Raw genomic sequence first — 26,342 nt, 5'->3', positions numbered from 1 at the left:
CACACTGGTATCGCAATGCATGTTATTAGAGGAGATTGTTGTTCAGTTCGAAATGAAGAACGCCAAAACTCTCATGTTTACTTTGCTAACATGTGAGTGACAATCGCAGTGTTTACCCATAGAATGCGATCAGAAAACCATTCAAATATTGTGATTTCTTTTTTCTAGCAAAGTAACGGGAATGTTTTTCAAACTGATTTGATCATGGTGGTTCATAAATTGATTAAACGAATTCGTACATCCTCCCCCACATTTTTATAATTATTTGCTTAAGCAGAAGTGTGGCAATTATTACAAGTAACTGGTTTCGATATTGCTGTATACCCCCCCCCCCCAACACACCCAACACACATACACACTTACACACTTGTTCCTGGCAAACACTGAGGGGACTGAGAAACTTTTTGGCAAGTTTGTTGGAAAATGGTGTTTTATGCAGGTTTTCAGTTTACTCATTTGTTAACATTTTATTTTGTGCAAAAATCACCCCCTCAAAGTTATCAAATTATTATCTGAATGTCTAACAAGCAGGATTTGTGTCTATAGAATTCATCCCTACACACGTTTGGCAGTGGGACTTTTGCATGACTGCACCCACCTTGCTGATTTTTTTTTATTTATCTGTTCTGTCAATACAGACGTTTGTTTTGTATTACCCCTGGAGTCCCTTAGCCCATTATTTAATGAGATTTATTTGTAGTGCTCACAGTACTGAACTGTGATTAATAGGCCATTAGCCGTAACTTCTTGATTATTTGACATTTGAATAAAAAAAAAATCAATGTTCAAGGAGTCTCTTTTTGTATAATTCAAAAAGAAAACAATGAATACAAAAGTTGGTTTGTACATGGATAGAAATATGTTAATTTTTAATTTATTGTTTGAACACTACCCTAAGATGAAGTTAGATTATTTGTTACCTGAAAGTAGTGTGCGATTTATTATAACAAAGTACTTTTAGAACTTACAACTGGGTGTAAATTTACTGCAACTGCAAGAAAGAATGGAACAGGAACACTGCAGTATCTGGCCTTATGTTGCTAACAATACCTACATGTACATTAAAACAAAGTGTTGCCACAGAAGCAATGGCTACATTGTTAGCAATATAGCCATATCATTAGCAAAACGGTGTCTCCTACAACAATTCTTTCTGGTGTTCACAGTAAATGGTTAGTGTACTGTCAGATTTTATGCAAAACTTAGCAATTTCTGTGCTTGGTCATTTAAACTGGGGTAGCAAAGAATTGATTTGTTGAAATTCAATTATATCTCAGATTTGAATACCCATACCATATTAAGCTTTAAACCAAGTTTAATTTTAAATTTATTGGATAACACGCTTCATGCTGATGATTTGGTTTTCCATTACACCAAAACTATTCACTGATTACGTATTCCCTTGTTTTTCAAATTCCTTGTCATGTATTGAATCACTTTCATGAGTTCTGTATGTGTCTTTCAAACTGTCATTGAAACCACCACCGCCTCTCTCTCTCTTTATTAGCTTTATGTACAAGCTGTCAGTTGAAATTATTCGTCTGGCTTCTGCTTACTGTTATTCGGTCATAAATGGCATATTACATTTAAATTTGGCTGCAACAATTATGCAAAGATTAGGAAACATAATGTTTTTTATGAAGTTTTTGCAGTAGCATATCTTTTCCTGGTTTTCAAAGTGAGTGAATAAGTTGACAATTGATTATAACAAACAATGTTGTATTAGCCATTATGGTTTATCTCCAATCTTTCTCTTCTTTGAAGGATTAGCATTCAAATTTTAGTTAATCTCTGGTCTCTATTTGGTTATGGGTGTAGTACATGTCATTGACTTGTCCAGAGTTCAAATAAATTCTGCCTAGGATTGAACACTAAAAAAAAAAGGGACCGCACCATACCCTGGGTGAGTGTGACATGTACTCAATAGGTGGTTTGATAATCATCGCCAATAGATGTGACTTTGGGGGCATATACTGTAAAATAATTTTATCTGTAATTAATTTGCGTTGAAAAGAATTTTTGGTGTTTTTTGTATGAAATTTATTTTTGCTTATTTTTGACATGTTAAATGTAAAATAGAGGAATGTAAAATATTCAATGGATTTTATTTTCAATGAATCATTCCTTCAGCGAAAATTAATTCCAAGCGAAAATAAAGTATTTTACAGTAAGTTACTATCAGCTGGCTCAACTTGATCTTTTTGATGTCAGAATGATACATTAGGTTGGTATATTATGTTATGAAAACTTTAACACAACCTCAACCTGCTTGGATAATAGTTTCTCTGACAAATCACGCTGTGTAAAATCTAGATTACATTTCCAATTTGCTCTTAATAAAACAATCAGAATACACTTCACTAGTTGAAATTAAGGTCATTAACCTGTCCCAGACAGATAGATTTGCTGAGACAGGTAAATACACAAATTGCCTGTCCCTGAGGAATTTTGCATTGAGAAAGATATCAAGTTTTTCTAAATGACCAATTGAATTGAGTTGCAGTTGTTTTTTTAAAACCTACCCAAAAAATGAACGTTAACCTGGAATGCTGATTCATTTCATTTGTTTTATTTCATCATGCTTAGGGACAGGTACATTACATCATCTATTTGGGGAAGGCTTATTTATTCACCAATCTGTCTAATGGATCTTTAATTTTTAATATCAACTCCTGAATAACAGTATTGCTGAACATAGCAGTAACAAAATGCGAATCAATGAACTTGTGGTAATCGTCATGTTTATTTTCTGTCGCTGAGACAAAAGAGCTTTTGTGAGGTATCACCACTGACATTTAAAATGTAATCATGACAGGTTATTTAATCATAAATCAGTTGTTCATTTATATAGTATTGATTCAAGTGACGTCATGGTCTTGTCTTTTCTACCACACTTGGTGTAGGGTAAGTTGAGATGTATGCTGTGCTGTATTGGGCATTTTATAATATATCTCGTCAGCCGAGTAGATTGGATCATTTTATTTTGACTGAAAATGAAACTTGTAAGAAACGTCCAACCCTGTGCTGTCGTGACCCCATACTTTATTGTGTGGACATAGTAGGTGTTGTTTGCCATCATCGTGATTTAACGCCACACCCCCACGTCACCCCTGCAGCTGCGCTGATATTTGTAATCACGAAGCTGTGTTGTGATTCTTTGCTGGTGGAGGATCAATCTGATTAAAATAAGATCTTTGTGTATGTTTGTTTACTTTTTTTTGATTTCTTTGAAATTAATTTGCTCATACTCACTAATCATTAATTGCTAAGAATATTTTTTTGTCTGATTATATTCAAGGGGGAACAATGTCAGACAAAAAACAAAGAACATTAAAGGGAATTAATGATTAAAACAAATAAACAAACAAAGATACTATTTTAATCAGATTGAGGGACAGCTTAATTGTCCTCAGCGATCAGGCCTGAGTTTCCAAACTGAAAAAAAAAAAACTAAATGTAAAGTTCTACAACTACAAAAATAAATGCCGAGGCACTTGTTACATGATTTGCAGGAAGTTTGGGTCAGTTGGTTTTGAACTATCTGGAAAAATTATAATCCATGATAATTATCACTGTCGCGTCTGGTTTGGTGGGGATAATATGAGGTTATTACGAGGTTATCTCAAAATATACACGAAGATAGTACAGCTGGCGTATCGACCGACGCGCAGCAGACTTTAATTCAAACTGTTACTATTGACACAACAAACCCATTCTCTAACATTTTTATAAATATTTATAAATTTTACAAGTCAAACTAAGACAAAAGGTTTCTGTTAGCTGATGAAATTACATTGTAACATTTTCTAATGACATCATTGCTCGCATCTCGCGAGATCTCGCAGTTGAACGAAAAATCACCTATTGCATAGACGTAGTGATGTCTAGTCTCATTTGGAATGTTGTGAATATGTAATGTCTAGCTACAAAAAACTGATGTTTTTTAGTATGTTATTAACTAGGCAGGTCTAACAACATGGCTGGTCTGTAGATTATACTCATTAAATATACCGGAAGTTGACTAGTTTTTGGTATTCAGTCGTTGGATTCCAAACACGTTACCAATAATATAAAATGTTCTTGAACAAAAGTTGAACAACCTTCTTTTTGTTGTTACTACATTGCTGCATATAAATATTTCAAAACCAAAGTTGAACAACCTTTAGTCTTTTGTTGTTAATTCATTGCTTTACAAGGGGTCTTTACTTAAACATCGAAGAACTAAAATACTATTGAAATTATTTCCGAAATCAGTTCACCTACCGGTATATGAACAATTTTTGTTGCCCACAATCCATCTGGTGTTGTTTAATTTGTATCCCTCAAGACTGTGAATACAAATGGTCTTTTTTGAAAAAAAAAAATATGCAGGTTTATTTTCCCTTACCAATTTTATTTAGCCTGACTTTAAAGTGTCATACACATACATATATGGCAGATGCAATAAACTATATCAGTACGAGTAGTTTCAGTGGCTTTTTTTGAGCGAGTGACTCATACATGGGTGTGACTTCATACTGTAGTATATCAGTTTAGTACAATCAGTCAAGCATGGTCTGATCCACTGGACATGTGTCAGTGCATTGTCTCAAATAAATATGATCAGGGATAATATTTTAATAAAAACATTTTTTTTTTCTTGTTTGGAAATTTATCATCAATCTGTTAGATTGCTATTGGGTGGTAGTAATTGCACACTCTAATATAATTGTAATTTTTTCTGTATAGGTTGAATTCAATTTTTTGGGTCAATATTTAATTTTGAATTAATGATTATGATTCTTCATATTAGCTTGTTGGCTTTTCGCTTGCGTCAGACTTATTTTTATCCCCCTGACATATACATATACAATGTATTTTTTTACTTAGACTTTCGTCTATTTTCTTTTGTTTCATGTGTATACTTGTGTTTTATTATATTTAATGTCTTTTGACAAAAGATAATGTACCTAAATATATTATTTAGTGTCAAATAAAATATACTATACCAAGTATTTTTTTAAACAAGGGAACAGGGGCGCAGTGCCCTCATGCCATGGCCATGTGCCCCATCACCCTGGGGAGCAGATCTTCTGGCAACCATAAAATTATGAATGACCAGGCATCACATGTGGCCACAGTCTTCAACTGTGACCTGTCTGATAGTAATTTTGGCCCCAAAGAAGGCATAGAATGCTCCATTTTAACTTAGAATTTTCAAAAACTCTACACCCTGGTAGGGAGAACCTATCTCCCCCACTTGGTGGGACCACTAAATTGCAGTGCTCCCTCTTGCAGTTTTTTTCTAGAAAAAACCCTGCTTTACTATACTATACATGTACAAAAGTCTTGCTCTCATACCATGGACATTAAACTACACTGCACACATTTCTGTTCTTCATATATAGCAGTTGTTGAAATGATTCATACCCTCAACCTCAAACATTGTTCACAAAATGGTACACTGAACCAAGCGAGTTCTGTGCGCTTCTGCGTTTGTATCGCTTAACACTCGCTCTTGTTGTGGTGAACATCTATTTCTGGCAATGTGGAGTTTGGAAAAGAGTGCCTGTGAATGTTCCATGCATTCTGCATCTTTTGATCATGTATCCTGCAGGTTTTAAACTGTCCAGTCTGCATAGACTTGTGCTTGCTCTGTTGTATTGAAAGCCTTATCCAGTGAACAGGCTTATTTTAACTTCATAAATCAAGTAATTGAGTTGTGATCAGTTTGCATCTCCTGCAATTGACAACACACAGATCGAACTGCGGCAGGGAATAGAACGGCAAATAAAAACATGCAACAGAAATAAGTCAACAATATGCAACATTAAAAGTAAAAAAAATAAATTGCTTATAATGTGACAAATAAACTAGAAATACTAAAAATCGACAGTGAAGAATCATGAAAACGCATGAACTCAAAATGAACTTAAATGTCATGGGTTAAACTGCGTAAAATTATTCCTGGTTTTGACAAATACCGGATGCACAGTGAAAATTTCAAAAGTTCATAGTTGTTTGAAAAAATTTCTCAGATATCTATTTGTAGGTTTATTACCACCTGCGTCAAAGTCAAAACCCTCAAAGTCAAAGTCTGCGTCACTGTCGCCATCGAACAAAATCCCTCCAGCTTTGTCCTAAAGTTTGGAGTTTGCCCTATAATCCATGTTGTCTGTCAGCTTGGTACTTTTAATTCATATCTAATCACAATAAAGAGACAAAACGACTCTGCTGCAATGACACACAATGCTTTTGTTTACAGTCTGTCGACCATTTTTGATCTTTAAGCATCTACTTTACTGATTGACTGAGAATGAAATCACAACTAGTGTTTCACCATAGAGGTCAAGTCAACATTGCTCTCTTATCAGACTCAACGAGTGCAACACTTGCTCCACACTTCTCCATATACTGTAAGATGTGCTTGAATCGTTTCTAAGGCGGTACAAACCAAACTGTCGTCCCATTTCAGGGCCGCGACATATTTCAAAAAGAGAACTGTTTCTGCTGTATTATACATTTTTGTAGACTTACTGTTATGATTCAGATAAATGTAGAAAAAGAAGACCCCCTAGTCGTATGCCAGGACATGACCACAATTTCTTTATTGTATTAAAAGTGGGGGGTGGGCCCGGGCATGGGCACATGGATAAATACGTTAGTAGCCTAAATGCACACAGTAGATATTCGTAGTCTAAATGCACACAGTGTATATTCGTAGTCTAAATACACACAGTGTATATTCGTAGTCTAAATACACAGTGTATATTCGTAGTCTAAATGCACACATATATTCGTAGTCTAAATGCACACATATATTCGTAGTCTAAATACACACAGTGTATATTCGTAGTCTAAATGCACACAGTGTACATTCGTAGTCTAAATGCACACAGTGTATATTCGTAGTCTAAATGCACACAGTGTATATTCGTAGTCTAAATACACACAGTGTATATTCGTAGTCTAAATGCACACATATATTCGTAGTCTAAATGCACACATATATTCGTAGTTTAAATACACACAGTGTATATTCGTAGTCTAAATACACACAGTGTATATTCGTAGTCTAAATTCACACAGTGTAGCCTACTTTAGTATACGTTATACTAATACAATGACCCTAATTTCTGAGACAGAATTGTAAACAGACACTGGAAGCGATTGCTGGAGTGTATGTCTGATAATAGGTCATACTACATGTGGAGATATTGTTGAATTGATGATATTAAATTCTGTTCAAATCTGCCCACTTGCTTTCCTTCCTCATTTTGTTTAATTTGAGTTTAGTCGTGGGAGTTTGACTCTCTTTATTACTAAAGAAAATTAATCTGTCTGATTCAAAGTGTGTAGATCATACTACAATGTAGCTGATGTATTTATACCAGTAATTTTAGCAATTTAATAAAATACTCCTTACTCTTCATCAAAGTAAGGATCTGATTTTATATACTTGATTTAATGTTTGATTTAACCTTTTTACCACCAGACTTTCTCGCCCAAAATTTTCTTTTTTCTTGTATTCTTCAATATATTCCTGAAAAATGAACCATAATTTTGTAGCCAACAGACAAAATTTGAGTGAATTTTCAGTTTTTATTCAAAAAATGTTGCTATTTTTGTCCCAATCTTCTGTTTTATGAATTTGTGATGAAAAGAAGGAATGGTCATGAAAAGGTTAGGGTTTGACATGAATGGGGGGGGGGACACCCTTTTTGAAGCCTAAAGTGATAAATACCGCACTCCTTAGTAAAATGATTACAGAAATATTCTGACAAGCTATAAACAGGCAGTCTAATCCTTTTTATGAAGCCCTGCCTAATGTGTTAATTCAGCCATGTCTTAGTATTATTAGAGATTGACCAGACATGTGCATGTATTCTAAACTGTGTGCATGGCAATGTCATTCTGATAATTGTCTGGTGTTTTTCTCGAGGTGTTTTGGATGTATGGCCCACCCACCAATTTGTTGTACCACCAGGTGTATCCTGATTATACATATAACGAAACACAGTTAGTTTTTGCTAAGTATATGTAAATTATGATGTCTATCAGAAATTTCAGTTTGTGGGTAATTTGTGTTCTTTGTGCTACTATAAGGCCACACTGATTTAATTTTATGGATGACATCCTCTGAAGACCCCAAAACTAATGCGAGAGGGCGAAAAAGAAAAACTTCGGCCAAAAAAAAAAAAAAAATGCTGCTAAAACCACAGGACTACGGAGCTATTATTACGAATTTAACCACAGTGTATCAAAAATAACAACAAGTCTTAATTTGTAGGAGGCACATGCTGATGTACACATTTCGTACTGTATTACTGTCACAGATAAGTCAACAAAAATTTAGATGCAGAAAATTATGTACATGTATCTTGATGAAAATGCGTCATATGATCAAAATATCACTGAATGTGTGTGCAAGCAAATTATCTGAATCAGAAAATGAAAAAAAAAAAATATGAAACTTTTCTTCACCCCAAGGAGCTTCTGCTGCTTTCGTTGCAGTTTTGTTGACTTCAATGCGAACAAAGCAACCGCACTGATTTGTCGCCTGATCGACTTTTAGGCCACCATACACCTCCACTCCTCTCCCATTTCTCTCATCATTGCAGACGAAACGCGGGACAGCCACTCTGGACAATATGTTCTCAAAGTTGTCTGGGCGAAACTCGCTTGCCGCTACCGACCTCTTGTATAGCTGTGTAAACGTCTCCCTGGCCAACGCCAATTGCGTACCAGTCTACAACAATCCCTCTGTTTCACCTCTGAACTTTTATGCTCACGTATTTTGGTGGTGTGGTCGCCATGTTGGATCAATTATGGCAAAATTTGCATGTTTTGAGGCAATCTTATTTGCGCTTTACGTAACGCACATCTAACTGTGCGGAGTTTGGTTTTGAGGTAGTCAAAAACGAGTTTTACGACAAGTCGGCGCTTTGGGACAATATGAGTCGGCAAGTTCCGGACAGAAAACCGATCTGTGGAGACTCGTCGTCGGAGATGCGCGCGCGGATGTCATCCATAAAATTAAATCGATGTAGCCTAAACTACCATCAAAAACAAAGTTTTCACCTGTTTTCATTGGTCAAATACATGTATATCATATGAAGGATGCCCTGAATTATTAAATCATCACCTTCTGAGGTGACTTTATTATTCCACTGGGATTTATGTTTGGACATTTGTGTGTTGTGATACATATGCACGTCCATTCGTTCTGCGGTTTGATTCAAAATAACCGAATAAAATCCTGAAATCGCAAATTGTAAATGTGTCTAGAACCACTTCTTGAACAGGATGAACAGGGTGATTTTATTCAAATTTAGCATCATGATCATGTATTTGGGTTACAGGTGCATGTCATATTTTTAGCTCCGGTGTCATCAAAAATGACAGAGCAAAGTTGCTCATATACATATAGGTGATGGTCTGTTGTCATCTGTCCATCGACAATTCTATTTTTAACTTTTTCTTGAAAACTACCAGCTCAATTGCTTTGATACTCCATATGTAGATACCTAGGGTGGACCTCTATCAGATTTTTACATTTCATAATGATATTGTTAAATTTCTATTTTTAGTGTATATTTTTGTAATTTTTGGAAAAAAAATTATATTTTTGTAATTTTTGGAAAAAAAATTATATTTTCAATTTTTTTTTCATGAAAACAACCACCTACATTACTTTTATACTTGGTATGTTGGTTGCTTGGGTGGACCTCTGTCAGCTTTCCCCATTTTGAGATGATATCTTCAATTGTCTATTTTTACTAATTATTTTTGTTATTTTTTGTCAAAAATTTTAAAATTTACTGCTTAAAACTGCTACTCCAATTGCTTTGATACTTGATATATGTGTACCTTGGACCTTTATTAGATTATTTGCTTCTGTGATATTGGGGGAACGCTCAAGACTCTACTGAAACAACAGAGCTATTACAGCTGTCAGGTTGCTTGTTTTTAAGATTTAAACAAAAATGGACAACTGGTACCCGGTAGTCATTTTGTTTTTGTTCAAGTCCGTGCTCATTCCTCCTGATTCTGTTGAAAGTTTGCACATAAGTACTATACTCATTGGTAATGCTCGTTGGTAGGATCAAATTTGTCACATTAATAGCCATTTTGTCTAAAATCCTAAAAATAGCAGTCTGACAATTTGTCCGTAATCATTTCTCACAGATAAACTGGGCTTTGTATCAGAATCATACATACTTTGTCACAGATGCATATCATTTTAACTATTTTTCTGAGATGGCTTGTACATTTGTATGATTTCGTTTTGTATGATTTCAAATTCAGTGCAATGATTCCACATACTGGATTTACATTTTTTAGTGATGCAACCAAATATGCTCAGCCCATTACACTACATTGCCAGCAACAAACTGATCACATCACAGCACTATTTACTCAAATGTACACCTACATTTCTGGATCGCTGCCAGAGATGGAATTTGGCATTAAATACAGCACTTGGAATTGTCAATGCTTGGGTTTTTCAGATCAGATTCAAAATGACTGACTGGTGGCCATTTTCTTTTAATAAATACTTCTTGAACTTTTAATAATGTGTAATCCAATTACTTGTTGATTCAGTGACTATTGGTTGTAGGCCAATTTACTGAAAATCACAAATTAAGTTACTTTTACTGTAATAGTGTACACATCAAAAAATTATGCATGATGTGGCATGTGTATTCTGTTTCGTTTGAGGGGAGATAATCTACTTAAAAAGCCACAGTTGTTCAAAACTGAAATTTTATGAAAATGAACAATTTTATTTTACATGTGTTGTATACATTGCAATTGATTTAAAAAAAAATGTGTGTGTATATATATATATATATATATATATATAAATTTCAGGTGACTTACACAATTATGTATAAATTCAGCCAGAAATCTTCTGGCTGGCATTACATGTATCAGAGATTTTTGACTCCCATGTGCGAAGCACACAATGTGTCTTGGTAGTTAGTGTGTCTGTATGTGTGTGTGTGTGTGTGTCTGTATGTATGTATAGTATGTGTGAATAGAAGCTCTGGGCCAATGCACAGATTTGATTAGGTTTTGGTAGAAATCAGTGCATATTAAATACCTAATTTGCATGATAATTACATAGTTTTTAGCTGTTCCATGACTGTTCAACTGATATCTAAACAACCACTCATTGGATTTTAATGAATTAATTGTCGGTTAAATAATTACCTAATTTGCATAATTAACTCATTTTAAGCTATCACACTGATATCTCAAGTACTAATCAACAATGAAACTTGGTACAAAGATGTTCTAGGACAATGTACAAACCTGATTAGTTTGGGGTTAAAATCTGTTTATATTAATTTTCTAATTAGCATAATAATTCATAATTTGTTGGTTCTAATCACATTTCAATTAAACTTGGTACATAGAGTTTTTGTTACATTGCGCAGACCTCATTAGTTTTACACTCAAATCTGTTCATATTAATTTGCTGATTAGTATAATTAGTTAAGTACAAGTAATTTCAAATTATTTTTAATGTGTCTCCAATACTCTCAGCACATGGGAGTTCTTTCTAAGCTTTCTTCAATTTTGTTTGTACACATGTCTTTGAACAAAGGTGCAGAAGATGAAAAGGCTTTATAGGTTTTAAATTCATTTAAAACATTAAAATCTAATATACATATTTACTGGGTTTTTAAATTGAGCTCATTTATAATTGTAACTAAGAGCATAAAATGAAACCCTTTGAATAGTTAGGTCTTCCGGAGTAGCTTTTTTGAGTTCATTCAACTCACTCTGCATCGCATACCACAACTGTGAAATGCTCTGTCATGAAAGGTGAATGCTTGAATAATGGTACTAATCCCAGTGTCTATCGTGTCGTCACCTTTTGTACAGCGTACAATGTCGCCCTTATACATTTAGAATCAATCAGGAATGCAGCCTAGATGATTATTGACAAGTCAGCTGGGTTTAATAAATCACAGCTACATTTGTACAACCTGTCTGCCGTGCTTACATTATTTAGACGAAATACTTATACATACACTGGTGATTATTTGAAACATTACATTGTGATTGATCGATGGACACCACATGGAGCCTGTAATATCAGACGATAGATTGGCAGTGTCTGAGGTCAATGTATCAACAGACAAGCAAAATTATGCTTGAATCTACTGTACCATATTTGCTTTTTTAATTTATATTGCTAGGGCCTACTTGTGTAAATGCCAAAGTTGTGTCGTTGTGTAAAAAATAAGTTACATTTTATAAATAGAACTTATTGTTTCACTAAAAAATTTAATCAAGAATTGGGGAGTATAATAAAATACCAGTGAAAATTGCGATTACGAAATTCTTATTTAGGCATCAAGCAAAGGTGAAGGGTCATCATTTGGTTCCAGAATACACACCAATAAAAGATGACATTTTTTAGTTACCAGAAAACAAAATTTGTCGGTATTTTTCAAAGGATAACAAAAACTCTGTGATTATTATTTTGGTCACCAAATGTATCAAACCCACTACTTGGCTTTGTACCAAATGGTTTTTTAGTTCGCTTCATGCCTAAAGTGGGAGAGTCGCCACCTCGACCAAATAGGTCAAGTTTTTTGAATGTAACCTGTTTTTATTGGTGTTGTATTGTAATTCGTCGTCATTGAATTTCCTCGGAATATGTTATGATTTTGATTAACAACTTTTGAAAGACAAACAATGTTACAAATCTTATTTAAAAACTTTCCTGGTCGCATACATGTACATGTGTAATAACTAGTTATGGAGACAAGAATGTTTGAAATATTCACAAAAGCTACCTATATATAATTCCGAGAAGAAAAAAGTTTTGCTTCTTGTCATTGCGCACGGCAAGTCGAAACCTGCAACTCCCATGTTTTCTGGCAATTTCACATACCAGTGAAAAGCGCCACATACTGTGGAACGGAGAAATGTTCATTGCGTTTACCTTGGACACATTTTCTCCTTTTCAGACAGATTTTGTTGATCCAAATCAACATTTAATCCACGGATTTGAAAGCATTATTCAATGAATGTTAAGCTTTGAACGTAAATTTTGTTGTAGGATTTAAAATATTTGATAAAATTTGAAACTGCGTTATTTTATTTTTTTAGGGAGAAAAAGGAAAACCATATAACTTCATTTGTTGTGTTCAACGTAGTTCATGTCCAAAAGTGCGTCCCCCAAAAACACTTAATGAATATTTCATGTGTCTGCAAGTACAATGAATATATAGGCACTTAATTATGAAATGAAATATGGCGTCTTGACAATACTGTATTGTTGTGGATGTCATTTATTAATGAAATTAGCCTTGCATGCAAGGTGCCATGTTGTCGAGTATCACTGTACAATGCATGACAATATTTGTTTTGATGAAATTCTAAAGTTGCCTTTCTAATATGTGATGCATCATTCCCTATCCTATCATATCTACTTTTGATATACATGTACTGTAAATAAGAATAATTATTCACTGGGTTTTAATTTTGCTTATTTCGCTGACTGGATAATGCGCTAAATTAAAACTCAGTGAATATGTAAAATGTAGCATAGAACACATTATCCAAATGACAAAATCGTGACTTTAAAACCCACTGAATATGCCTGAAATGGTAAATCAGCAGAATTTAAACCCAGTGAAAATTAGTCATTTTACAGTACATTGATAACGGTCAGTTTTGTTGAAGTAAAGATACGTCAACGTCATATTCCTCTCTGAAAAAATGAGAATTTCAACATTGACTGTAAAAAAAGAGAATTTCAAGTTCAAAATCAAATCATTTGAATTTTGCTGCATGATCTGGCAGTGGTCATAAAGTTGTATTTTTACATCAAATGAAATTTTTGAGTTTACTTCATATTTTTTTTTTTTGTATATTTTATGTTTTAGCTTGTTCTCAAAGTGATGTTTCTCATAGTGTGAATATAACTTCATATTTATCAAACACAGTATTTGAACAAGTATAATAGCTTTCATGCACAAATTTAATAAATTTAATAAACGTTTAATACTTACACATAATTTAACAAATAAAAGTCGTACACAAACATCTGCTGTTTTGTCACATAAAACAAGCTTTTTAGTTGTATTTTCGTAGTTACATTACCCTACCATCCATCAATAGAAGCCATGTTTAACTGTCTTTGCTAGGGCCAATGATTTTAAGATTTTAGGAATAGTTTCAATTTTTAAAGTCCTCAGACATTTCTTGTCAGTTTCATGACTGGGATAATAAATCATGATTTTCACTGCCTAAGTGTTTTTGGATGATAAATCACATTTTATTGTGTGTAGTACTTCAGTGTGGGTAACCACGGAGGAGGTTACTTCACCCTATATTTAAGGATTATGAAAAGACAAAATAATTACAATAAAAACAAAAACTCGCTGCAAAATAGGGACAATAATTTGCAGACTGAGTACCAAACCATTATATAAATGCTTTCCAAATATTTATATATGTATATTCAAATAAATACTAGAAAAATATTGGCTGTTTTTTGCTATTTTTATATTGATAAATATATATAACCAGCTCATAAATATGACTAAAGGTATCTGAATATTAAAAATTTAACAATATGTTATTCACAATAAAGGCAAGGTCACTTACACTGGCTATACCAGTTGGGTACACTGTACATCCCTTGAATTGTTTGCCATGCCTATTGGTTTTCAAAGTAACAAAAATTCGCTCATTAATTTTCAGTGCCCTTGTCCTACATTGTCAATACACTTGTAGTGTTCTCTTGGAAAAGACCGGAAACATGGAGTGTGAAATATGCATGATTTGAGGTCATCGCCTTGTTTGCTGGAGTTGAAAGGTCGCACATTTTTTTTTTTCATTTGAGTGCCCTTTTTAGCTCCGCTGTCAACTTTGTCGAGCGGAGCTTATCATATGAGTGATTGTCCGGCGTCGTCCGTGTCAATGTTTGACTTTTTCGACTTCTTCTTGAAAACTACAAGCCTGAATGCTTTGATAGTTGGTGTATATGTACCTTGGGTAGACCTCTCTCAGATTTGTTCATTTCGTGATGATATCTTCAACTCTCTAATTTTGGTGAATATTTTTGTCATTTTTGGTAAAAAGTGATATTTTCGACTTCTTGTTAAAAACCGCAAGTCCAATTGCTTTGATATTACATATATAGGCACTACATGTGTATCTCTCTCAGATTTGTTCATTTTGTAATGATATCTTCAATTCTCTAATTTTGGTGAATATTTTTGTCATTTTTGGTAAAAAGTGATATTTTCGACTTCTTGTTGAAAACCGCAAGTCCAATTGCTTTGATATTTACATATATAGGTACTACATGTCGACCTCTCTCAGATTTGTTCATTTTGTAATGATATCTTCAATTCTCTAATTTTGGTGAATATTTTTGTAATTTTTGGTAAAAAGTGATATTTTCGACCTCTTGTTGAAAACCGCAAGTCCAATTGCTTTGATATTACATATATAGGTACTACATGTGGACCTCTCTCAGATTTGTTCATTTTGCAATGATATCTTTAATTCTCTAATTTTGGTGAATATTTTTGTCATTTTTGGTAAAAAGTGATATTTTCGACTTCTTGTTAAAAACCTGCAAGTCCAATTGCTTTGATATTACATATATAGGTACTACATGTCCATCTCTCTCAGATTGTTCATTTTGTAATGATATCTTCAATTCTCTAATTTTGGTAAATATTTTTGTCATTTTTGGTAAAAAGTGATATTTTCGACTTCTTGTTAAAAACCGCAAGTCCAATTGCTTTGATATTACATATATAGGTACTACATGTGTATCTCTCTCAGATTTGTTCATTTTGTAATGATATCTTCAATTCTCTAACTTTGGTGAATATTTTTGTCATTTTTGGTAAAAAGTGATATTTTCGACTTCTTGTTAAAAACCACAAGTCCGATTGCTTTGATATTACTTATATAGGTACTACATGTGGACCACTCTCAAATTTGTTCATTTCATGATAATATCTTTAATTTTCTAATTTTGGTGAATATTTTTGACATTTTTGGTAAAAAGTGATATTTTCAACTTCTTGTTGAAAACTGCAAGTCCAATTGCTTTGATATTACATATATAGGTACTACATGTGGACCTCTCTCAGATTTGTTCATTTTGTAATGATATCTTTAATTCTCTAATTTTGGTGAATATTTTTGTCATTTTTGGTAAAAAGTGATATTTTCGACTTCTTGTTAAAAACCTGCAAGTCCAATTGCTTTGATATTGCATATATAGGTACTACATGTGCATCTCTCTCAGATTGTTCATTTTGTAATGATATCTTCAATTCTCTAATTTTGGTGAATATTTTTGTCATTTTTGGTAAAAAGTGATATTTTCGACTTCTTGTTAAAAACCGCAAGTCCAATTGCTTTGATATTACATATATAGGTACTACATGTGTATCTCTCTCAGATTTGTTCATTTTGTAATGATATCTTCAATTCTCTAACTTTGGTGAATATTTTTGTCATTTTTGGTAAAAAGTGATATTTTCGACTTCTTGTTAAAAACCACAAGTCCGATTGCTTTGATATTACTTATATAGGTACTACATGTGGACCACTCTCAAATTTGTTCATTTCATGATGATATCTTTAATTTTCTAATTTTGGTGAATTTTTTTGACATTTTTGGTAAAAAGTGATAATTTCAACTTCTTGTTAAAAACCGCAAGTCCAATTGCTTTGATATTACATATATAGGTACTACATGTCAACCTCTCTCAGATTTGTTCATTTTGTAATGATATCTTTAATTCTCTAATTTTGGTAAATATTTTTGTCATTTTTGGTAAAAAGTGATATTTTCGACTTCTTGTTAAAAACGACAAGTCCAATTGCTTTGATATTACATATATAGATACTAAATATGGACCACTCTCAAATTTGTTCATTTCATGATGGTATCTTCAATTCTCTAATTTTGATGAATATTTTTGTCATTTTTGGTAAAAAGTGATATTTTCTTCTTATTAAAAACCACAATCATTTATGGTTAAAAATTATATTTTTGAATTCTTGTTGAAAACAGCATGTCCCATTGCATTGATACTATGCATATTGTTCATTTTCTAATGATATCTTCTGTTCTTGAATTGAAATGTGCATTGCTAACAACGGAGCTATCTCAGCCGAGAGGCTGCTTGTTCTTACATGTATTTATTTGTTAATGCCTCCTATGGGATCACAAAAATTAGTTAGTAGTTATTATTAAAGTACAAGAAAAACACAGGACTCAGATATGCAGATTTGTAAGTTGGGGTTAAGGACCTTGATGTGTCTGTGTAGTCATATGCAGGATATAGGTCGCCTATGACCCATATTATAATACAGACGTCTTGGTTACAGTAAGGCATATGCACATGTAATAACTATACAGAGTGATGCATTTGTATATTTATTTTTTTTCTCGAGTAGGTAGGACAAAATCCTGTAGTGTTTTTAAATGCAGGTGCCAGATGCTTGCCTTAAAGCAATGTAACAAGCAAATTTATTTGTCAATGTGATGCATTGGTATTCAAGTGCAGGGTAGTAACTAAAATATAGATAAAATCATAAGACTGTGATGCAATATGAATATGCAAATGAGAAGCATAATGAACCAACATTATGCAAATGAGCACCTTTATGACAATACAGAATTGCAATGTAAAAGTATATCTTCTTGGTGGTAATTGATACATGTGTTTTTTTCTGCAGATATTTTAATGGTGGTCCGGTAGTTAAATATGGTGACTTTGGCCCTAAGGTAACTGAACACTAATATATCAGCTGAGATTTTCATGACTAATAATGATTCAATGCTTGCTACTAATTAAAATCCTAGACAGGCAGTCAAATTGGAAAAATACGCTCCGTTGTATTATTTGAATATATAAGGAATTTGTTAACCCACAAAAAACTTCAAAAATTAGGTTAAATATGCGTACATGATGTGGAGGTTGTTAACCGTATAACGCCCCAATTTGGCCGCCAATACAATCGGTCGTAATTATACACATCTAAATTCACACTAATGATTATTGTTGATTTATTGCAATATGAATTAATGCTCATTACGATTAGCGATTTTTAAAATTAAATTTTCTTGTGTGGTGCGTATCTAAGTTGGGAGGATTTAACACATTATGATATGGGGTTGGATTTGATAACAATGAATAAATCTGTCTTTAGATTGGCGGCAACACATTCTACTCTTTGGTGGTTTACAACACAGCAGACTGCGCTCCCAACCAGTCATGCATCTGTACGGATCCCACTACAAAGGCATGGAAGCTACTTGACAGTTTTGACAACATAGAGTAAGTGTTTGCTGGACAAATCATATTGTTTTTGTTTTTTAATTTAATTAGAAATTTTCCCTCAGCAACCGCCCGAAAAATATGAAATATCGGGTCGCGTTTTTTTTCCCCATATACCTCGGCTATTTACGCTATTTAGTTTTCACAAGTTTAAAAGAAAGAAAAAAAATTCCGACTGACCGACCCAATTTTTCAATTTTCCGACTTGAGGGCAACATGAGTTTTTTTTTTTTTTTGGCCTAATTAAAGATTTAATGTTCGCAATATTTGATACACAACCCTGGGAGTAGAGAATTGGTGAGCGTCATCATACCCTTATGCAAGTTCACTGATGGTGATAGTAAGTTCCACCATCATTTCTCTCTATGTTGCTCCCAAAACTACAAATTTAAGTATCTTTGTTTTTATACGATGTTCTGCTAATTATTGTTAATAGGTTTATTTCGGGAGCTGGTGAAAAGTTTAGTTTGATTTCTGAAGGTTTGGGCACGGCCTTAACGCTGTTTGACGATATGAAATCTATGCGACAGGGACATAGTACAAGGTGAGTGTAGTGTAAACCAGGTAGTGTAATGTAAAAGAGTATATACATGTAGCTCAGTTATGTATTTATCATATATACTACCAGAGGTATATTACTTGGGGTTTGCAATTCGCATCGTACTGTATGGTGACATCATGCCAAGATTCCATCCAAGCGAAAATGTACAGAAAATATAGTTATCGTAATCTGTCATATCGTGAGCCGCTATTTTAGTCCACCTGGACATCCCAGTATCCTAGTTACCTCAGGCATGCGCATTCGTATTTTTCTGAGTTGGAATACTTATGTGAGAGCGAGATTGAAACGGGATCTTAGTATCATGTCACTGTAGTTGCAAACCCCAAGTAATGTACTCCTGATACTACTTATATTTATTATTCACTATCATTTTAGAGAGCTTTAAATTTGTAGCATCAATTGAAAATGGTCACCTGAATTAACCTAATTCTGGGTGCATTATTGAAGAATGAAGTTTTATTTATTTCTTTTCAGCAAACATGCTCTCACTGTTGTAGAACCCTCACCCATATCTTCCCACACACAAAATTAATGAATGATATTCTATGTTTAGTAATTTTTCATTGAATAAGGATGGGCAAAATATAAGAGTTGTTATTGTAGTACATACCTTACCTTAATCACCGTAATTTCTGTATGTAAACTTTACAGTGTACAGGTGCAGAAGCATTGTATTTTGATTTGTAATTCGCCACCATATCCACTGCCGAGTCAAGAAAGCTTTCACTACAACGGTCTTACTTCAGAACAGTTGGCAGCCATGCTAGCAGAGGTAATATTTTGCAATGCCTTTTTTCCCACAAAAGTACTGACTTAGTTTTGGTAAAAAGTGTTATTTTCGGTTTCTTCCTGAAAAGTGCAAGACCAATTGCTTTGACATTTAATATATAATGCTACCTCAGGTGGATCTCTCTCAGATTTGTTCATTTCATGAAGATATCTTCACTTTTCTAATATTTGAAGAATAGTTTTTGCTATTCTTGGTGAAAAAAAATGTTATCAACTTCAGTACACCTTGTGCATCTCAAAAATTGTAGATTTATACTTATTCAACAGAATTATTGTTATATACATTATTTTTAATTGTGTTACGATTATTTTCTATATCAAATCTATGCCTTTAATCCACTTCTGCACATTTCTTTCTTATACTTCTATTCTATTCTATTCTATTCTATTCTATTCTATTCTATTCTATTCTATTCTATTCTATTCTATTCTATTCTATTCTATTCTATTCTATTCTATTCTATTCTATTCTACTGATTGCTATTGAAATGTACATCACTGACAGAAAAGCTATATCAGCTGACAGACTGACAGACAGTGTTTGTCCTTATTCCCTTTTCCACTGCTTATTTTCCTTCCAACTGCTAGTTGATGCACCTGTTGGCCAGTCATGTTACAAGTAACATTTCATTAGTAACCTTAATTGCTGGATACCATTCATTTGCTACATTCTTCTTTTGCTTTTTGTAGTTACTTTCATTCTAAATTGTAATTTTCTTGTTAATTTTTGATGAAATGTAAATACTGTAAAATACTTTATTTTAGCTGGAATTAATTTTCGCTGAAAATTCAGGTGTTTTCTATTATTTATTTTCACTGATTTTTGACGAGTTGAATGTAAAAAATAGGAAAAAAGGTATATTCGCTAGATTTTATTTTTACTGAATCATTCCTTCAGTGAAAATAGAGAAAATTAATTCCAAGCGAAAATAAAGCATTTTACAGTAATTGCCCATTTGGAAAGATATACAGGTTTATTTTGTGACAGAATATTCATTTTGACATTCAAAGATACTTACTATCTATTGTAGCTTAATTGCCAGAATAATTCATTTCTTAAAAATAGTTGCAAAATCGCCATGTGATCTTGTGTACTACAATTTACTATTTTTTTCTCTCTTCATTCAGAGGGGGATCCATTTATCAATTCTATCGCCACGGAAACTGCCAGAACTCCAAAAATTATATGACAAGGCTTGCGGAGAGTTACAGATCGTTGCAACCAGAGACTATGCTACAGATCCCCGTCACATGATTTTGCTGAAAGGGTATCAACTTGCAGGTCAGTCAAGCATGGAGAAACATTGTTATTCTCATAAAATGGCTGACTTCATGTGAACAGCTGATGTCATGTGATCTCAGTTGTCTAATAATGGACACGATTTAATTGTTTTCTATTATCCTGAGATTTTAGAACAAGCTGTTCTAATTGGTATAGTTTCTTGCCCTATTGACCTTAGTTTCCATGCATTAATATTCGCTGCTAGACACCCCCATTATTTCATGTTTTCAGGGTGTCTCTTGATCCTTTGAGCACCATTGTCAAGTAATGGCACGTACATCAACAAAAGGATTTTGTATAGTCTCTACACATAAAATATTGATAACAAAATAAAAGTATTATCCAAAACTGTCTGCATGGCCCAAAAATGTGGTGAAATTTACTGAAAATTTACAAAATGCAAAATATTTGCACTGAATTTCGGGCGAGAAAAATAAATCTGACACTCAAGAGAGTTAAAGAGGATACCACTGGGCCAGGCCATGTTTACTTCCACAACAGTATGGCTAATTCAAGTTGTATAGAGTATGAAAATAGAGCTGTATTTGATTTTTTCACGTTAGCAGCTCATTGGTAGACCCCGGTACAATACAGCAGGAGAGGGGTAGGGAGTATCTTGCTATACTAATCTCACAGTTAATTGAGCTGCTGGATTGAATCAATCTAAAATTGTGTGAACAATAATATCCTATGAATCAGTGGTGCAATTACAATGAACAACAGCTCCCGCCTTTTTATGTGTTTATGAAAGCAATGAGGGAAATTAGATTTTATGCAGTCATGGAATGGACATATGTGATGTGTGGAAAAATAAATCAGGAATCCTACATGTTCATATCACATTGCTTAAATACAGACTGATGGCAATTCATCATTTGAGCGCACAGTTCATCGGGTTTGTTTATCTGAAAAAAATACTGGTTTGTTTTTTCAAATTATTTAAAATATTTTGGAATACAGCATAACATATTGTTCCATTTAAATTGACAGAAAGAACAGCTGCAAACATTACTGATGCCAAAGAGGTTGCCATAGTGAAACCAGTGCCCAGCAGTACTGCTGTTACCATCCCAACAACAATTCCACAACCACTGAAACCAACTATTACGGGAACCGTGGTAACAAGTGGCATCACCACCTCAAAAATGGCACCAGGTAGGGATAGTTTACACCCCGGCAGAAATGTTACCGTGGTAACAGATTCCGACATGGACAAATTGATACTTCATACCTTACTGTTACATTGATGCATCGTGTTAACAAATCATACTTAATAAATTATTGTAGTATCACACATCTAACGGCACTGTGATATACTTGCAACATTCAAGCAAAGTTAACATGTACATATTTTAAGTACGTAATAGTACCAAAACCCATAAATAAAACAGCTCAATTTGATGAAAGTGATTTATGGTGTGGTATCTCAGTAGTGAAAACACTTTAACAGAATTGTATGTCATTTTTTTTTATTTATTGAGCTTCAGCTTTGCAAATAAAAATAGTTCTACAAACTTGAATAGGGAATGCACACCTGAACTAGTCATGTTCACTGTCACAAATATACGAATCACACAAAATATACAACCCCCCCCCCCCCCAATATATAGTTCATACACCTGCTCTATGTTTATGTCCGGCAACTTATTTTTCATGTTAGTCTGACATAATATATTTATATGAGTTTGCATGAGTTAACCCTTTCAACACCAGTTCCTTTTTTTATCACAAATTCACAAAATAGTTCTGTTTATAGTCTTCAGAAGATTGGAGCAAAAATAGCCAAATTTTTTGAGTAAATACCGAAAATTCATTCAAATTTTGTCTGTCGACTCCAAAATTAAGACTCATTTTCGAAAATATTGAAGAATATAAGAAAAAAGTACAGAAAGATTTGGGCGAGAAATCTGGTGGGGAAAAGGTTAAATCAACCTTGCATGTTACCGTTATATTCAACACTTTTGATTTAATGTTAGCATCAACATTACAAACTTTACATAGGATTGTGAGTGAATTTACTGTCCTATGATAAAATACAATAAATTATCTGTTGAACATTTCAAACATCAAATTCTTTTTTTAGCTCCGCTGTCGACTTTGTCGAGCGGAGCTTATCATATGAGTGATTGTCTGTTGTCTGTGTCAATGTTTTACTTTTTCGACTTCTTCTTGAAAACTACAAGCCTGAATGCTTTAATACTTGGTGTATATGTACCTTGGGTAGACCTCTCTTAGATTTGTTCATTTCATGATGATATCTTCAATTCTTTAATTTTGGTGAATATTTTTGTCATTTTTGGTAAAAAGTGATATTTTCGACTTCTTGTTAAAAACCGCAAGTCCAATTGCTTTGATATTACATATATAGGTACTACATGTGTATCTCTCTCAGATTTGTTCATTTTGTAATGATATCTTCAATTCTCTAATTTTGGTGAATATTTTTGTCATTTTTGGTAAAAAGTGATATTTTCGACTTCTTGTTAAAAACCGCAAGTCCAATTGCTTTGATATCACAGATTCACAAAATAGTTCTGTTTATAGTCTTCAAATTCTAAAAATTTTCAGTTTCCAGCAGGCCGAAAGGAGTTTATATAGTATATTGTTTCCAGTTCTAGGTACTTGTCGGCTAAAATAAACACTCACTACACTTATATAATTCAGAGTGAATAGAGTGAATTTAATTTCCTAGGAATTTTTATGTTTTGATGATTTAATGGCGTTTTTCAGGACTACATTTTCCCTGCTACCAAATTTTGTGATTCTCACTGGCTGGTTCCTGAAAATGTGTCTGTCACAAAATTAAAGCGTGTCACAGTAATTGCGAGTCTAAAGTTGCTAAAAGTGTTGAAATGTACAACCTTATTTATTTGCAGTGTTATATAACAACATATGTGATCCATATGCATTAAGGTATAGATGCATGTTTGTGGGCACTAGGAGTGAATTTTTGTTTAGCTCCGCTGTCGACTTTGTCGAGCGGAGCTTATCATATGAGTGATTGTTCGTCATCGTCGTCCGTGTCAATGTTTTACTTTTTCGACTTCTTCTTGAAAACTACAAGCCTGAATGCTTTGATACTTGGTGTATATGTACCTTGGGTAGACCTCTCTTAGGTTTGTTCATTTCATGTTGATATCTTCAATTCTCTAATTTTGGTGAAAATTTTTGTCATTTTTGGTAAAAAATGATATTTTCGACTTCTTGTTAAAAACCGCAAGTGCAATTGCTTTGATATTACATATATAGGTACTACATGTGGACCTCTCTCAGATTTGTTCATTTTGTAATGATATCTTTAATTCTCTAATTTTGGTGAATATTTTTGTCATTTTTGGTAAAAAGTGATATTTTCGACTTCTTGTTAAAAACCACAAGTCCAATTGCTTTGATATTACATATATAGGTACTACATGTGGACCTCTCTCAGATTTGTTCATTTTGTAATGATATCTTTAATTCTCTAATTTTGGTGAATATTTTTGTCATTTTTGGTAAAAAGTGATATTTTCGACTTCTTGTTAAAAACCGCAAGTGCAATTGCTTTGATATTACATATATAGGTACTACATGTGGACCTCTCTCAGATTTGTTCATTTTGTAATGATATCTTTAATTCTCTAATTTTGGTGAATATTTTTGTCATTTTTGGTAAAAAGTGATATTTTCGACTTCTTGTTAAAAACCGCAAGTGCAATTGCTTTGATATTACATATATAGGTACTACATGTGGACCTCTCTCAGAATTGTTCATTTTGTAATGATATCTTTAATTCTCTAATTTTGGTGAATATTTTTATCATTTTTGGTAAAAAGTGATATTTTCGACTTCTTGTTCAAAACCACAAGTCCAATTGCTTTGATATTACATGTATAGATACTACATGTAGACCTTTCTCAGATTTGTTCATTTCGTGATGATATCTTCAATTCTCTAATTTTGGTGAATATTTTGGTCATTTTTGGTAGAAAGTGATATTTTCGACTTCTTGTTAAAAACTGTAAGTCCGATTGCTTTGATACTATACATATTGTTCATTTTCTGATGATGTCTTCAGTTCTTTAATTGAAATGTGCATTTCTAACAGCGGAGCTATCTCAGCCGATAGGCTGCTTGTTATTTTTGGCTTTTGTTACCCAGACAGTCTTGGCTAGATAGTGTTGAAATTTCGGAGCATTGTCAATGCTGGAACATGCCCAAAAATGGATTTTAAAATATAGGGAATCGAGGCACGCGTATGTGATTAAAAGTTCCGAAAGTTTGTTTACGTTGCTCTTTGATTGACAAGTCACTGTTGATGTTATATGCAAATGAGTTACTGGCCTCAGTTATGGTGCGGCGATGTGTAACTTCCTGTCCGCGACCCTGTTTAACTTACCTCAAGCGCTACCAACTAGTCTTGCAAACTACGTAGACGCTTCCAGCATGCAAGCGGAATACAAAAAACATACAGTTGTAAATGATAAGTAAGTTTTTTCACCCTTATCTCACAACATGTCGACAACTTCTAGCCTGGCAGCTTCCAGTGGAGTACTGTTAAATATTTTGTTTTTCACGCATTTTTTTCTCCGAAGGCATTATAAAACTGACTAATTTTACATTTGTCGTTTCGCTGTAACTATCACCGTGCTGATAGCATTGCGATGTAGTAGTGGATAAACACCATTCAGACCATTGATGTGCTGTCATCGATAACTAACTTTTCAGTGGCAAAATACACAAACGTGAAATGCCCGGTTACTTAAAAATAAAAAATACCCCGAAAATTACAGAAATTACAGATGCTGTTTTTAAACACCACGGAAAAATCACGCACTCTGCGATGCCATCTTGGTTACCTTAATCGGACACCCCCTTGTCAGCTAGCATGCATCTGTAGCGATGTCGCAAAGTACGTTGTACGGCCGTGCTCGGCGACCTCTGGTACTATGGCACTCTATGAATGAGGTATTTCCAGAGGTCAGGGTTCGTTTTAATTTTTATTGACCCATCGCGTCTGCTCGTAGTTGAATGAAACCTGTTTCGATTTACAATAGTTGTCTTTCATTTCGACTTTTTCTCACTGGCGATTGAGTACAAAAACTGTGAATAGCCGTTGTGTAGCAAAATATTACGGCCCATTTCAACCTGGCCGTCTAACTTCGCATGATCCATTTCACTGGAGATCGTGAAAAACTGCGTCATACAGAGTATTTGTTAAAGGTTTGAGGAAAGGTAAATTTAGACTCAACCCACCCAATGGGGATCGCTATGTTTGTATAACTGTATGAATATCTCATCGGCTTTACGTAATCCATTGTGCCCCTCCCTAAGTGGAAAAGATAAGACGACGCCATGACAGTTTTCACGCAAGGTTTTGACTCCGCGGACGATTTTACGTCCGTTTCC

At 33.7% G+C, this 26,342-nt stretch overlaps 1 protein-coding gene across 2 annotated transcripts in view; it reads left to right on the top strand.

Annotated features, from left to right (window-relative positions):
• The window catches only part of LOC100367576 (mediator of RNA polymerase II transcription subunit 25-like), a 47,963-nt gene that overhangs the window by 858 nt on the left and 20,763 nt on the right, over window positions 1–26,342 (top strand). For both annotated transcript variants that reach the window (XM_085498973.1, XM_085498968.1), the window contains exons 2-7: window positions 17,719–17,767; window positions 18,193–18,320; window positions 18,757–18,864; window positions 19,534–19,654; window positions 20,800–20,953; window positions 21,944–22,108. In XM_085498973.1, the coding sequence (XP_085355099.1) occupies window positions 17,719–17,767; window positions 18,193–18,320; window positions 18,757–18,864; window positions 19,534–19,654; window positions 20,800–20,953; window positions 21,944–22,108 (725 nt within the window). The remainder of the gene's footprint in view (window positions 1–17,718; window positions 17,768–18,192; window positions 18,321–18,756; window positions 18,865–19,533; window positions 19,655–20,799; window positions 20,954–21,943; window positions 22,109–26,342) is intronic.

The sequence above is a fragment of the Saccoglossus kowalevskii genome, chromosome 1, assembly GCF_978046115.1.
Source record: "Saccoglossus kowalevskii chromosome 1, keSacKowa6.1, whole genome shotgun sequence".
Lineage (NCBI taxonomy): Eukaryota > Metazoa > Hemichordata > Enteropneusta > Harrimaniidae > Saccoglossus > Saccoglossus kowalevskii.
Note: the sequence above shows the minus strand (reverse complement) of the source record. Positions and strands in the feature narration are given on the sequence as shown.